General features: G+C 46.2%; 1 protein-coding gene and 1 long non-coding RNA gene across 3 annotated transcripts in view; one reads left to right on the top strand and one right to left on the bottom strand.

The window, feature by feature from the left end:
- AK5 (adenylate kinase 5) overlaps nucleotides 1-15,202 on the bottom strand; it is a 237,665-nt gene that overhangs the window by 61,343 nt on the left and 161,120 nt on the right. For both annotated transcript variants that reach the window (XM_072834127.1, XM_072834128.1), the window contains exon 9: nucleotides 289-331. In XM_072834127.1, coding sequence (XP_072690228.1) covers nucleotides 289-331 — 43 coding nt within the window. The remainder of the gene's footprint in view (nucleotides 1-288; nucleotides 332-15,202) is intronic.
- Nucleotides 6,303-13,914, top strand: LOC140637523 (uncharacterized). Its single transcript, XR_012034616.1, has 4 exons — nucleotides 6,303-6,679; nucleotides 7,221-7,388; nucleotides 7,616-7,709; nucleotides 13,013-13,914. It is a non-coding gene; the product is annotated as an uncharacterized lncRNA (long non-coding RNA).

Here is a 15,202-nt window from a genome sequence, read left to right as displayed (position 1 = left end):
GTGTTCCTCAAACTTATTTTACCAGAACATTCTATTTTCGCTGAGCACATCGAGGGTCATGTTCTCTGGGTAGTCAGGATAGGTATCTCTAAGTAAAGTGTTCCTTTGGTTCTTTGTGTGGACCAAGGGTGGGAAAGACCCAAAGAGCTCCAGCTGAACCATGTAGCCTGGCTAAGGGAAAAGTGCATGCTATCGGGAGTTTATGTCTCTTCAGTTGGTGTTTAATAAAAAAGACATGCTCGAAGGTACTAAAACACAACTTTGGTCTGATCAGTAAAGGAAACTCACCTCCCATGGTGTCCTCTCCAAATACATTTAACTGGTCATCACCCTGTACATAAAAAATCAAAATATTAGATAACAGGACCAACAGGTATTGTGCTAAGTTTCTCGCCAACGTACATTGACATACCTAACCTGCCTAACAACCCTCTGAAGGAAGCACTATTACTATCCGCCATTAAGAGATGAAGAAATTGGGGATCCCTGGGTTGCTCAGTGGTTTGGCGCCTGCCTTTGGCCCAGGGCGTGATCCTGGAGTCCCGGGATCCAGTCCCGCGTCAGGCTCCTGGCATGAAGCCTGCTTCTCCCTCTGCCTGTGTCTCTGCCTCTCTCTCTCTCTATTTCTATCATGAATAAATAAATAAAACCTTAAAAAAAAAAGGGAGATGAAGAAACTGAGAGTTTGAGAAGTTGCCCAAGATCACGTAGCGGTGAGGGACAAAGCTCAGATCCTGCTGTTGTTGCTGTACCACTTGGTACCATATTGCACCTCGACTTCCTGGTGCATGACCTCTCTGTGATCAGAAAGGCGGATCTGAAGAAGACAACACTCTTCCATACCCAAAGCTCACTGATGGGTGTAGTCACAGCGGTTTTACCAACAACTCCAGGGTTTAAAGCTGGATGTGGCACCCTTTCTGTAGAGGGCCAGATAGGAAGTATTTGCAGCATTGGGAGTCCCATGGTTAATCACTGGCCAATCCCGAGAACTAAAGTATGGAACAAGGGAAGTCGGAATGACCAGCTTTGGCTGATGCCTGCATTTAAATTCTTTTTATTTTATTTTTTTAATCAAGCAGTTGCGGCATTTTCCTTACAGAAGAACCAGTGGTAGTTTTTTTTGGGGGGGGGGGAATCTAGGATGAAAATGTATAAAAAGACATCTGGTGAGAGTTCTACTTTCTACTTAGGTCTCCATCCATCTCATTTTCCCACTCCCTCATTCCTTATGGGTAACCAGTCATAGAAGTTTTCTTCGCATCTTTTCCCAGATACACAAAAAGCAACTTACAGATACCTCTGGATACATCTGAATATAAATATTTAATCTTGTTACCTCCATTTCATGCACAGAAAGAAGCGCACTTCTATTACATGCGCACGTGTGCTCATAATACTCATAGTGATCTGTAATGATATTGTTCTTCCTCTTGCTTTTTCACTTATCGATGTACCCTGGAGGACTTCCCACGACCCATACAGAATGCAGAATGTTCTCGGTTGTACAGTATTCTATCGTAGGGAAGGTTCCACAGTTGTTTTTAACTCATCTTTTATTGACAGACCGCTGAGTTGTTTCCAATCTTGGATTATTTTGGAAAAGGTAGCAGAGCGATTAAGCTCGGGGAAAGGTCATTTCATACACATACACCTGCAGGATAAATTCCCGGAGAAGGGGCTGTGTCGTGTGGTCTTGGAGGAAATGTATTTATGACTGATAGATTTTGCCCAACTGCTCTCGGTGGAGGTTGTGCCATTTTGTGGGGACAGCCTGTGGCTCACGCTTCACTCCAGCCTCTTGCTTCTGATTTGCTTTGATGTAGGAGTCCGTCAAATGAGGTTGCCAGGCTGCATTAATGTTCCCTTGAGGTAACTGTTGTGAGAGGAGTTGTTTGAAAGCAGAGCCTTGCCATCCCTTTTCAGAACATACGCCTTCAGGGCAACCTTACTGCTTGTCTTCTTAGATTTGCCTGTGTATCCAGAGCTATTCCAGGTGAGAGAAGAGTTTTTAATGGAGTGGTCATTCAGGGACACATTTACATTAATTAACTTCCTTCCATGAATAGGAAAAATGTCAATTATGCCTCAGTGAGCCTACCCTTACTTCTGTTTTTGGCCTAACTGCATTTCGGAGCTGGGAGTTATAGAGAGCATCTTATCCAACCCTGCCATCCCCCTCTCCCATTTTACGGATGAGGAAATTGATGGTCACAGAGGTCATTTGAGGGGCCCGTGGCCATGTCATCATGTCTTTAGTGAAGTCAGAGTTAGGATGAGAACTGCATCTCCTACCACACAGCATGGCTCCTAGAGCTTTACTCCCATTCAGCTCAGCGGCCACCACTACCTGGCTGGTGCACCCATCCCTCCGCCGTTGCTAAGGGCTCACGGAAGTCTGGCTCTGCCCTCAAAGTGGGAGGACTCTTTGTCAAGTTGTGCCCTAGTATTCCCCTCGAGATTAGCCTGAAGCAAATATCCAGCTGGGATCCCACCCTTGCTCACAAGGACCCCTGTGCCCTACCCTGCATCTCTCCCCCTCTCCTAAGAGCACTCCCTAATACCCCACTTGCAGAGAGCCCCTCTTTCAGGTTTTGCTTCTAGGGAAGCCCACCTGGGACAGGGATCTTGTGAAGCAGTTATATGTTTGCCTAAGATGCAGCTACATAGAGGCTCAGTAGCCTTTGCGGGAAAAGCACTGTTGGAATCAGATTCTGCTTGTTGCTTGTCAAAGAGCCACGGAACATATCCAGGTAGCGTTAGGCAGTTCTCTCCCTCGATTTTTAATATTACTATTGAATTATCAGACTTAGACCCGTCTTGCAGGCTAAACTGCATCAGATGCTTATTTTTTTTTTATTTATTTATTCATTCATTCATTCATTCATGAGAGACACACACAGAGAGAGAGGCACAGACACAGGGAGACGCAGGCTCCATGGAGAGAGCCTGACGTGGGACTCGATCCCGGGTCTCTAGGATCACACCCTAGGCTGAAAGCAGCGCTGAACCCCTGAGCCACCGGGGCTGCCCCATCAGATACTTCTTATATTTGGCTGTCATGATTTAGGAGACTGATGAAGAGTAATCTGAATTCATAGAACAACACACCGTGTTATAAAGGGGCCTATCTTACCTCTATTTGGCTTCTTGAGTCTGACTTCTTCTTACCCCAATTCTTATTTATAGCCTACGTCTAGTCTATTTGTCCAAATGCTTCAAATGAGCCCCAGATTCTTGCTATGAAAACACTGATAGTGAACAGATTTTTGGAGCCGAGTGCAGCCAGGAATGGGGCACACTGCATTCACTGGCATGATAGCCCAGGTAAATGGGAGGTTTGACTGGGGCGTGTTATCTTCCAGTGATGTTCCATAAACCTCACGATTCCTCTGTGACTCTTTTTTTTTTTTTAAAGAGTTTATTTGTTTATTCATGAGAGACAGAGAGAAACAGAGAGAGTCACAGGCAGAGGGAGAAGCAGGCTCCATACAGGGAGCCCAATGCCGGACTAGATCCCGGGACCCTGGGATCATGACCTGAGCTGAAGGCAGATGCTCAGCCACTTAGCCACCCAGGCGCCCCTCCTATGTGACTGTTTTGCAAATAAACTTCATCTGGCATCTTAAACGTGCACACACACACACACACACACACACACACACACAACACCAACCGCTAATGAAAGGCAAACACTTCTGGTTTTGGTGAAAAAGATGCCACACAGACCCTGGAGGCCCTACGTCTTCTCTTTCTTTTCAAAATCCTAGGTGTGTTCTGCTTGAAAGGCATTGCTTCAGGATGTCAGTTCTATAAGAAGCAAAATGCTCTATAAGCTTATTTGAGAAATACCTGTAAGGTGCTTCTCTGCCCGGGCACTGGAGCCGCCTCTTGGGGGAGGCACACCTGGAGACACACACCCCGTTAACTACCAAGCTCCGGCCCGGGGCCCACACGCTTCCTTCTGTTACACAAGCCTCTCGCCGTGTGCACTCCGTCTAGGCCTCCTCCTGTCACCTGCGGGTCTGAATGGGGAGGCTGGGCTTTGTGGGTACAAAGGTGACTCTCCCAGTATTACACTAAGTTTTGGGGCGCACAGCGCGGAATGCCAAATCTGAACAAATGGACAGAAATAGTGCTAATCTTGGCACAGATTTTTATGTAAGTGTCAATTATGACTCACACCCGTGGAGCCAAGACGCAGCCTTGCGATGATGCGATTACTGTTGGGGAAGATGGGGAGAGCTGCAGCAGAACCACTCACTCGCGGAAACAAGTTCAGGGGTGCCTGGGGGGCTCTGCGGCTGAGCGTCTGCCTTGGGCTCAGGCCGTGATCCTGGAGTCCCGAGATCGAGTCCTGCATCGGGCTCCCTGCATGGAGCCTGTTTCTCCCTCTGCCTGTGTTTCTGCCCCCCACCCCCTCTCATAAAAAAATAAAATCTAAAAAAAAGAAGGAAAGAAAAGTTCAGGTCGCCACCTCTTCTAGTGCTGTATCTATGATAGCACCTTGCTAACTGAAGGGGAGAAGTCAAGCACCTGTTGGAGGCACACAGCTAGGACCTCTCAAGACAGGATCTGTGGCTTTATGGGAAACTGAGTTTGGACTATGGATTCGTTTTGGTCTAGATCTCTCATTCTCCACTCAAGCCCCAAAGCGATTTGCATTCAACTTAATTTCCCTGCGTGGATGTGTAGGTAAGGAGCCCCTTTTGCAAGCCTAAGGTCCTGGGATTATTGGTTGGAAGAGCAGCTAGTTGGTGTGTGTATGTGTTTTCCTTTAGGGTCAGAGCTCCTATTATCACCGCCTCGGGATACGGATGTCTGTCACCCTCAATAGAGCAACACAGCCTCCCAAGTGGGGTCACCTGTCCTAACAAATTACATCCTTCAGTCTGCTTTGATCGCAGCACGCTGCGTGCTCCTGGGTGCAGGACCAGTTCTGGGGGGCATTGTCACAAGCAGATCAGGTCATACCAGGAAGCTGACACTGAAAGAGGGCCTTCCAGCTCTGGAAGGGTTTCTGCAGATACCATCTCGCCGGATCCTTGCTGCGACCCCGTGCGTGAGGCATGATGTAACTGAGGTTCTGTGTGCCCTGGATGGGGATGTGCTTGAGCCTCCACTCCTCCCTCAGTGCCCTGACACCAGCCGGGGTTTCCTTATCAGCATCCTCTGTCTGGTGTCAGACGGGAGATCACATAGTCAGATATTCTTACAGCCCCTCTTTAGGTCGATAGTGTTGATGTTGAAAAATCCTTTTGGGGGGTGCGCCTGGATGGCTCAGTTGGTTAAGCATCTGACTTCGGTTTGGGTCGTGGTCTTGAGGTCCTGGGACTGAGCCCCACATGGGGCTCCCCACTCAGCGGGGAGTCTGCTTCAGCCTCTGCCCCTCACCTGTTCATTCTTTCTCTCTCTCTCTCTTTCTCTTAAATAAATAAACTCTTTAAAAAAAAATCCTTGTAGGGATCATGAAATTAAAGCTCTCCAGGGAAGGAAGGAGAAGTAGTAGGTCATTTTGGGGTTATCTTCCTAGTTCTCGTTTGTATTAAATAGTGTGTGTGTGTGTGTGTGTGTGTGTTTCATGGTATAAAAATGTATATAGCTTCAAATGGGATTATGAGAGAGAGGCTTTATTTAACAACAACAGAATGTCACAGCTACGATGAATTTCTTGCCCTAAAATTCACAAAAGCTGCAAAGCAAAGACTCTTTTCTTCCTCTGACACTGTGCACAAATATCAACTTCAAGACTCAAAAAAACAGATTTTGAAGAGATCCTCTAGTTTCTGAAACAAATGCAGGGAGCAGTCTTTTCTAATTTTTTCTTACTTCAACTAGTATTAAGCAGATGACCCAAATTCTGGAAGACTCATGGACCAGGAAACACCAGCAATATTAGGATTTTCCTAGGTTTCTTTTTAAACTGATCTAAGGCCTCCACCACTGATTCCAAGAGACACCAGCAGGAAGGTGGGGATGGGGTTGAGGCACAAAATGTTCTGCAGTTCGCAGAAGGGCTCATCTTCACTGAGAAGCAGACTCTTAACAGGAAGAAATAATAATTAAAACAAGAACAACCCAAACAATACCAGGCTATTTCCCTGACTTGCAACCTGGAAATGAAAAAAATTTGGAATCTTTCTTGTTAGAAGACAAAAACAAAAACACCTCGTGAGAAAACCATTTTAAGAACGGTTATTGGACTTGCTCCTTGGTAGTATCTGCAGTGTAGATCCTGCTCCTTGGTAGTATCTGCAGTGTAGATCCTGCTCCTTGGTAGTATCTGCAGTGTAGATCCTGCTCCTTGGTAGTATCTGCAGTGTTCTTAATGTGCGTGATCTCATGGATTCTCAGAAAAACACCAGGAGGTGGGCACGTCTGAAAGCTCCCAGGGTTCAGATGAGGGAATTCAGGCTCAGCGAGCATCTGTGACTGCGAGGGCTGCCCCGCGAGTGGGGTTTCCTGGTTCTCGAGCCTGTCCTGCTGCCCCCAGGGAGCGTGGTGCCCCGGCCGCGCACAAAGTGCAGGAGCACGGAGTGACACGACACGGGGGACGGGAGCCCTCGTGGTGGCACCCGAGTAGGAAGGAGGAGGGATTCATCTGCTAAAGGAGGGACTGAAGCTGGATCGTGCTCACCAAGGGATTTGAAAGTGACATTGTCTACTTCCCTGGGCAGCCGTGAGTGACGTTTTCAAAATTCCTTGGACTCCTTGGCCCGGGAATATTGGCGAATAGACCCATAGCTGCATTTTATCAGCAGGAAGAAGGGAGACTGGTCCTTTAGCAATGTTTGGAGTGTTTACAGTTCTTTTCTAAAGCATGTTTTCATTTAAAGTAATGGGCAATTTGGGAGGAAAAAAAAAAGTATGGGAAGTGGTGTGTAATTTAGTTACACCCAAGAATTTATTTTACGGCGAGTCTCATTTCTCTTTCACCGAAGTATACACAATTAGAGGTCTGCTTGCTGTGGAAGTACTTGTATAATTGAGTAAACAGGGATAAAAAAAAATATAGGGGATGCTAGGCTAACCTTTTTTCCAGTCTTATTAAATTGCTGGTTCTCTACATGAACTACTTTAAATAGTGGTTTACAGATCTATTCTCTAGGAGGAATGGTGTTTTTTCTTCTTTTATGTATAAGTTGAAATGTCGGTGTCTCTAATAAAAATTTTAAGGGAAAAGGCTTTCTGACAACTTCCTGTTTTCACCTCACTGCTAGAAGACCGTGTAGGGCACACTTGGATCGTGTCTTCACATGCCAAATGGAGCACCGTTGTCAAGCAGGGCTTGGTCAGGCTATAAGGGAGGAGCAAAGTTCCCATTCTGATTTCCTCTCATTCAAAGTTAATGTTGGCCATAAGTCACATCTGACTCGAGCCATACCGAGGTGAGTTATTTGGCCTTTACCTCTTTGCTTTCTTATTCTTTATAAAAATGGAGGTGAAATGGCAAAGCTTAGCTTCAGCTGCTGGGAACCCAAAGCACGTTGGCTTGTCTCGAGCCCTCTGTTAGGTGCTTTTGAGAACTCGCCTTATGAGTTACTCTCAGCAAAATGGAAAATCAGGTTAACTATTAGAATTACACCTATTATATATGTGTTCATGTGTTTTCCAGGGAGAAAAATGTTGTCCAGAGGAGTCATCCTTTGTCCCTCCCACCATCTTTCTTTAAAAAGGAAGGAAGACTAGGAGGAGGCAGGTGGGATGAAGTGAGTAAGTGGAGGGTTCAAAGGACTCCTTGACAACTCCTCCCTGATCCCTCTGCCTTCTGAGCTCTTCGCCTATCACTGGAGAACCCCCAATACCTTCTCTGCATTCTTTTTTTTTCCTTCTCTGCATTCTGAAGCACTTCTTGATTATCGCCATGACAGATGCAACAAACGGCTTCCCAAGGACCACCCCTAAATCTAAAGTCTAGCTCCAACCTTGCCCTACATCTTTCATTTTCTTGATTCCCCAAACTGAATGTCCGTGTCCAACTCCCTGAGGTTCTAGAAGGTACAAACTGGATGGGGAGTGGAAAAGGGTTAGCTGGTGACTGTGGGACATACAGCAAGGAGGAACGAACGACGACATCCAGGTTGGAGCTGTGAATCAGAGGCAGGTCAAAAAACGTGTTCTTCCCACTAGAAACAATGTGTAGACCTGAGTCGATGGGGAATGAGATCTTGCCGGAACACTGATTTGAGTTGAGTGAAATCCATTTTGGATTTCTGACCTCCAGAACTGTGAGATCATCAATTCGTGGCATTTTTATCCACCATATTTGTGGTCATCTGTTAGAGCAGCAACAGGGAATTAACACAAGCTCTTACTATATGCTAGGAATGGTTCTGGATGCTGGGAACGTAACAGTGAGCAAACAGTTTTGACTCACGGAGTGTATGAAGTATTTGAGCATGTGCTAAAACACAAGGTTGTAAATGATTTTTATCATGGAAGCTTTCATTCAGACAAAATCTCATATGGAAGCCCAATATTGCCAACAGAGAAGAATGGAGCTCCTGTGGGTGGAGATGGAATAGGTGATTCCAGAACCTTTCCAGGGCCAGCCCCCTGCCCTCCTCCCTAACCCTCACTGGCAGACACTCTTAGGTGCCTACTCAACAGCCCACCTTCCTGCAGGCAGAGCCACCTCCGTCTTGGAGGTGGCTGAAGATGCCAGACCCTTGCTTTTCCACTCTGCATTATAGGCATAGGCCTGTGACCAAATCTGGGCTAACAGGATGTGAAAGACAAGGAAAGGACAGATTTCCTCCCTACTAAAAAGAGAGAGGGACCAACATGGGGATCAGCCTCACTCATCCATTCTATTTTTGCAAACGGTAATGTGAGGACAAGATGTTTGGAGCGGCCCTTGCCACCTTGAGACTTGAAAGGAGGCAATGCTCACACACCAGGAAGGGCAGATGGGGAAGGGGGAACAGCCTGGCCCCATGTGACTACTGCTGGTCCAACCCTGGAATTATCCACCTCTAGGCTGAGGTGAAGGGAGAAAACAACATTCTAAATTGTTAAAACCAGTTTCAGTTAGGTTACTAGCCGGTGCAAGCAACTCACTGAATCCTACCACAGTTGCAAAACCCTTTCTTGAATAAATAATGGCTCCAGTATATAGAATTTCATATTTTTTTAGCTCATACTTGAAGGCACTTACTAGTATTCCAGCAAATGAATTATTAAAGGTTAAGAGTATTTGGAATCCAAACCTAAAATCAGTGTGTTGTGAGAGCTCTCGGAGGACTAGAGTTGAGTTTTCTAAGAATCTGGCTGCTGTACAAGGGCCCTGGAATGGTGCTCCCACAGAGTGTGGCACGTGCTAAAACTGGCAATCCTAAGAGTTTTCAGGAAGGATGCTTTCTTGCTGTTCTTATTTTTCATTATAAACTATGATCACTTTATCTTCATTATTACTGATTTAATTTGCTGTGGTTATTTCACTTAATGCTCGCCTGTGTGGTGATACTTATTTGCACTGACGGTCTCTGGGGATAGACTATTAGATGTACAAGTTTGACAGTTCACAGAGGAGCCTCTGGGCCACTCCAGCGTCAGAAGGTAAGTCTCTCCACACCCCACTGAGCTGGTGCAATGAGGGTTGGCGCTGTCCTAGTCATTTTTGGGGGTTGGGGGGGGGAAAGTGTTAACAGGTGAAGTAAGCAGGCAGCTGAGAGAATTAAAAAAAAGGCATTTCAGGTCATTCTAAGCCCTGAAACTATTTCTATCACTTATTATATTGGCCATCACAATAACAACTACATTTATTGGGTATCATCTCACTTAATTTGTTCACTAGCAGCCTACTGAAGGAGATGCTATCATCCCCATTACACGTATTTAAGGCTCTGTGTTAGGGATTATGGAAATCTGCCTGAGTATCGGAGCTAAAGAATGTGTGCGAGCTGGGATTCGAATTCAGGTCTGTTTGATTCCAAAACCTGAGCATCGACTTAAAAAAAACATAGCTTGAAAATCTGCCATTAAATACGAAAATTCAAAATCATGAGAAGTTATGGGGATTGGATTGTGTTTGTATCCACGAGGTGGTTCTTGCTGCTGCAAACCCAAGAACCATTTTTGAATTACCACATAGGGACTAAGACATTTGTCAAGTAATTATTTTGTGTTGAGAATAATTTTTGCCTATGCGCATTGACCCTACAAAAAGAGTTGAATTAAATTTCCAGTCCTGTGCTTCAAATATGCGTTGCCTTCTTTCTCTTGTATGCAGCTGGTGCTCAAGGGTTGCTGGCAGAGGGAAGGATCATTTGCTGAGCTCCTTCCAAGCACTACAACCACTGCTTTCACAGACATCTCATTATTCTCATGCAAACTCCAGGAGGGAGGTTTTATAGTCGCCCGCTTATAAGAATATGAAGAGCTCTGAATGTTTTATGGTTTTACCTGCTGGAAAGGGGGGGGCTGGGGGGGAAGGCACACTGGTGGTTAGAAAAAAAGGCTTGATGTTTGTCCTTTTCTGCACTATTGTCTCAAATAGTCTGTAAGAGATTAATGGCGACTCTGGCCTGAAATTTTCACTCTTCTTTGCATTCATGCCTCTTGCAAGGTCACTTTATAGATGTCTTCATCAAGAGGTGGCTTTTCTCCCACCTTTGAAGCTGGGTCAGTTTCATGGCTTGCTTTAGCCATGGGAATGAGGAGGAGGAAACGGGATGTCAGCTCTCAGGTTATGCTTCAAGGAGCTTGCAAGCTGCCATGGCCTCCCTTGGTCCCCTGCTACTGCCATGAGGACAAACCCAGGCCAGCCGCTTAAGGATGAGACACCATGTGGAGCAGAGTTCCACTCATCCCTGCGAGGCCTTCCTACACTGACCAGGCTCTGGCCGACTCAGCAGCTGAGTCAGACCCAGGCAGAGTTGGGCCAAAGAAACAGAACCAGAAAGATCTACCTCTATCTACATATCTCTATCTCTAGGAGAGATTCATTGCAAGGAATTGGCTTACACGAGCGTGGGGGCTGCTTGGGCAAGTCCGAAATCCATAAGGTAGGCTGGCAGGCTAGAAACCCTAGGACCGGAGGTAACACTGCAGACCACAGGCAGGATTTCTTCTTCCTCAGGGAAACCTCAGTTTTGTTCTCCAGGCCCTTGAGCTGATTGGATGAGTCCCTCCGTGTTATCCAGGATTATCTCACTGTTGGTGGGAATGTAAACTGGTGCAACCACTATAGAAAAAGCGGTGTAGAGGTTTTCAAAAAAATTAAAAATAGAACTCTTCTATGGCCTAGCAATTCCACTTAGGGGTACTCCTGCAGAGCAAAAGGAACTACGGTCTCACGAAGATACCCGCACTCCCACATTCACTGCAGGATGTTCACGATAGCCCAGGTGTGGAGAGACCTAAGTGTCCACTGACAGATGAATGGGTAAAGAAAATGTCACACACAGGCACACTGGAATATTATCTCACCATAAGAAAGGGAAACCCTGGGACGCCTGGGTGGCTCAGTGTGGTTAAGCGTCTGCCTTCAGCTCAGGTCCTGGGATCGAGTCCCACATCGGGCTCCCTGCATGGAGCCTGCTTCTCCCTCCTCCTGTGTCTCTGCCTCTCTCTGTGTCTCTCATGAATAAATAAATAAAATCTTTAAAAAAAGGGAGGAACTCCTGCTATTTGCAATAACATGGGTGGACCTTCAGGGCTTTATGCTAAGCGAAATAAATCAGACGGAGAAACATAAATACTATATGACATCACTTATATGTGGAATCTAAAATTTTAAAAAATCCAAACACATAGATACAGAGAGCAGATTGGTGGTTGACAGAGGCAGGGGGTGGGGGCCGGGCACAGGGGGTGAAGGCAGCCAAGGGTACACACTTCCAGTTCTAAGATAAATAAGTCCTAGGGATGTGATGTAGGGCATGGTAACTATAGTCAACAATACTGAATTGTATCTTTACCAGAGGCTGAGAGAGAAAATCTTAAAAGTTATCAGGCACATGTAGTATCTGTAACTGTGTGGGGATAGATGTCAGCTAGACTTATTGTGGTGATCATTCTGCAATATATACACATATTGAACTGTTATTTTGTACACCTCCAATGAGTACAGAGTTACATGTCAATCATCTCTCAATAAAAAAAAAAAAAGATATTTTTGGGACACCTGGGTGGCTCTGTGGTTGAGCATCCGCCTTTGCCCTGGATGTGGCCCCGGAATTCCGAGATTGAGCCCCACGTCGGGCTCCTGCAGGGAGCCTGCTTCTCCCTCTGCCTGTGTCTCTGCCTCTCTCTGTGTGTTTCATGAATAAAGAAATCAAATCTTAAAAAAAAATAAATAAAATTTAAAAAGATATTCTCCTTGACCTGAGGGCAACTGACTGTGGATGTTAACCCTATTATCTACAATATACTTTCACAGCAACACCAGGATTGGTTTAAATTAACTGGGACCCATAGCGTAGCCAAGGTAATACGCAAAAGGGACGTTAGCCTGTGGGGGTGTGAGTGAGCCCAGCTTCTCTCAGTGGACCTGCTTAGCCAAGCCCAGGATCTCAAGAGAAATAATAAGTCGATGTGGTTCTAAGCCACTAAGTTCTTTTTTTTTTTTTTTTAAAGATTTTATTTATTTATTCATGAGAGACACAGAGAGAGGCAGAGACACAGCAGAGGGTGAAGCAGGCTCCCTGCAGGGAGCCCCACTGGGGGCTCGATCCCAGGACCCCAGGATCACGCCCTGAGCCAAAGCCAGATACTCAACCACTGAGCACCCCCAGGCGCCCCTTAAGCCACTGAGTTCTACACAGTTTTGCTGCAATAGTTACCTGATACCCAGCACCTCTTATCCTGAAACAATATTTGAAAATCCTTTCCCCCAGGGACTGCCCTTTCCCTCTTGGCTGTCTCCTATAATTTTGCCAAGACCATGCTGTCTTAGCTAACGGGCTGTTTCCTAGCATGACCTAGCTGTGTGCCTCCTGCAATACGTTGTACTCAAAGGCCAGCCTTTCTCTTTTCTTTTTTTAATCTCCTCTTTGTTTTAAAATCTTAGGACAACGTTCCCCGGGAGGTAGAAGAGAATTACTTTACTATCTTTTGAAGAGCCTTTGGCAAAGAATATTTGGGGAATATTTAAAAGGCACGATGACATCATATGGGAAAGACACACATTCAACCCACTACCAAGAAACACACAGATGCAGCAACCAAGGAAACCAGCCTGCTCTTTTCTACTCCTCAAAGTCTCCATACAGAATGCCATGCAGAAAAAGAGGAACGACTGCCAAAAGCAGAAATAAAAGAAGCTCAGGAAAGACGAACCTAGATGAGAAGTGAACTCTTAAAAGCTGGGACATTCTCGATGGAGGGCTGGACTCCTGCTTCTGAGAGAAGGAGCCCTTTCCCTGCTGCTGGAATCTGGAGGCAGCCTGCCTCTGAGGCATGGCTTCACGCACAGTTGTGCAGTTGTGCACTGTGCAAATCGTCTTGGTTGGGGAGCTGAGTAGAAACTGAATCTACTCACCAACCTGTGTGTCCCTAAGGATGTGTGTGCCTAGAGGAGGCTCTTTTTTTTCTATTTGCACAAAGGCCATCCATGGGCTAGTAGTTGCTTGCCTTGAGGGGAAGCTTGATCATTTTTTTCTCCATTACATATTCAGAATAGAAAAAAAAAAGACAGAGTTACAGGGGGAAAAGGAAATGAGAGTTTTGTGGTTCTTGCAAATGCCACCTTCCATGCTAGCAATCCGATTTCCCTCAGCTCCTCCCCCCGAGCTACTCATCCAAGTCAACATACACTCTGCTTCTAAGTCTGGCACTTGTTGCGCCAACTTGGCCTTGGCCTGGTCCTCCAGCCCCACTGACACAATCCCAGGAACCACCACTCCCTTCCTCTTTCACAATGCTGCCGTTTGGAGAAATGGATGAGGTCTGAAGAGAAAAGGCAGGGTATTTTTTTTTTTAATTCTTATTTATTTATGATAGTCAGAGAGAGAGAGAGAGAGAGAGGGGCAGAGGCACAGGCAGAAGGAGAAGCAGGCTCCATGCACCGGGAGCCCAATGTGGGATTCGATCCCGGGTCTCCAGGATCACGCCCCAGGCCAAAGGCAGGCGCTAAACCGCTGCGCCACCCAGGGATCCCCAAAGGCAGGGTATAAATACGGAGTGTGCTTTCTGTTTATGAATCCACTTTACCTTGGGAGAGGGACAGGACCGGTCTCCTTGGACACATCTTAGGAGCTCAGAGCGGTCTCCTTCCCTGAAGTTGTAAGACATAAACCTTGAAACGATAATGGGAATGCTCTAAATGCTGGAATAAATCCCTTTCTTCAATGGCTCGTCATGTCTTTCCTGCATATGTACTAAAATTAAAGAATTTTTTAAAAATACTTTATTTATTCGCGCGCGCGCGTGCGCGCGAGAGAGAGAGAGAGAGAGAGAGAGAGAGGCAGAGACACAGGCAGAGGGAGAAGCAGGCTCCACACAGGGAGCCCAACGTGGGCCTCAATCCCTGGTCTCCAGGATCAGACCCTGGACTGAAGGCGGCGCTAAACCACTGAGCCACCCGGGCTGCCCTAAAATTAAAGAATTAGACATGGTCCCTGAGCTCCTGAGATTTGCGTCTACTTGGAAAGACCGATATTAATTGAATAATCACATAAGTAAATGTATATTAAATATGAATGTATATAAAATACAAGATTCCGGGAGCTCTGTTGTGGATCAGGGTTGGAGAATGGGCCCTAAGTTGGCCAAATGGGGGAAGGGAGGGGAATGGAGGTGGGGAGAGAGAACCTGTCTCAGGAAGAGCCCTCAGCTGATGCAAAGGCCCAAAGGGGGAGCAGCCTGTGCCCCAGCCAGTGAGGCTGGGTGAAGACAGCCAGGGGGGCTGGTGGCAAGGCCCCAGGGAGTCCCAGAGAGAGTTCAGGTTTTATCTCGTGAGCAAGGAGAGGAAAGGCATTGAAAGCTGTACACTGGAAAGTGACAAGATTACTTCAGCATTTTTTATAAAGATCACTCTGTCCCAAGAGGGAAGAACGGTGGCCCCCCGAGAGCGGGGGCCAAGAGAGAATGAGACTGTTGAAAGTATTTCATCAACAGCCAGTTGGTGTGTGTTAGATGTTATAATTATTGTATTCTTTGTTTCTTAGTATTATCAAAGCAAGGGTAATTTTTCATGTCTTCAGAAAAGTCCCATCTCTTACGTAAGGCCATAAAATAAATCTGGGTTCAGACCTGGTGC

This window comes from Canis lupus, chromosome 8, assembly GCF_048164855.1.
Source record: "Canis lupus baileyi chromosome 8, mCanLup2.hap1, whole genome shotgun sequence".
Lineage (NCBI taxonomy): Eukaryota > Metazoa > Chordata > Mammalia > Carnivora > Canidae > Canis > Canis lupus.
The sequence above is the reverse complement of the archived record's forward strand: the minus strand, read 5'-3'. Positions and strand labels throughout refer to the sequence as shown.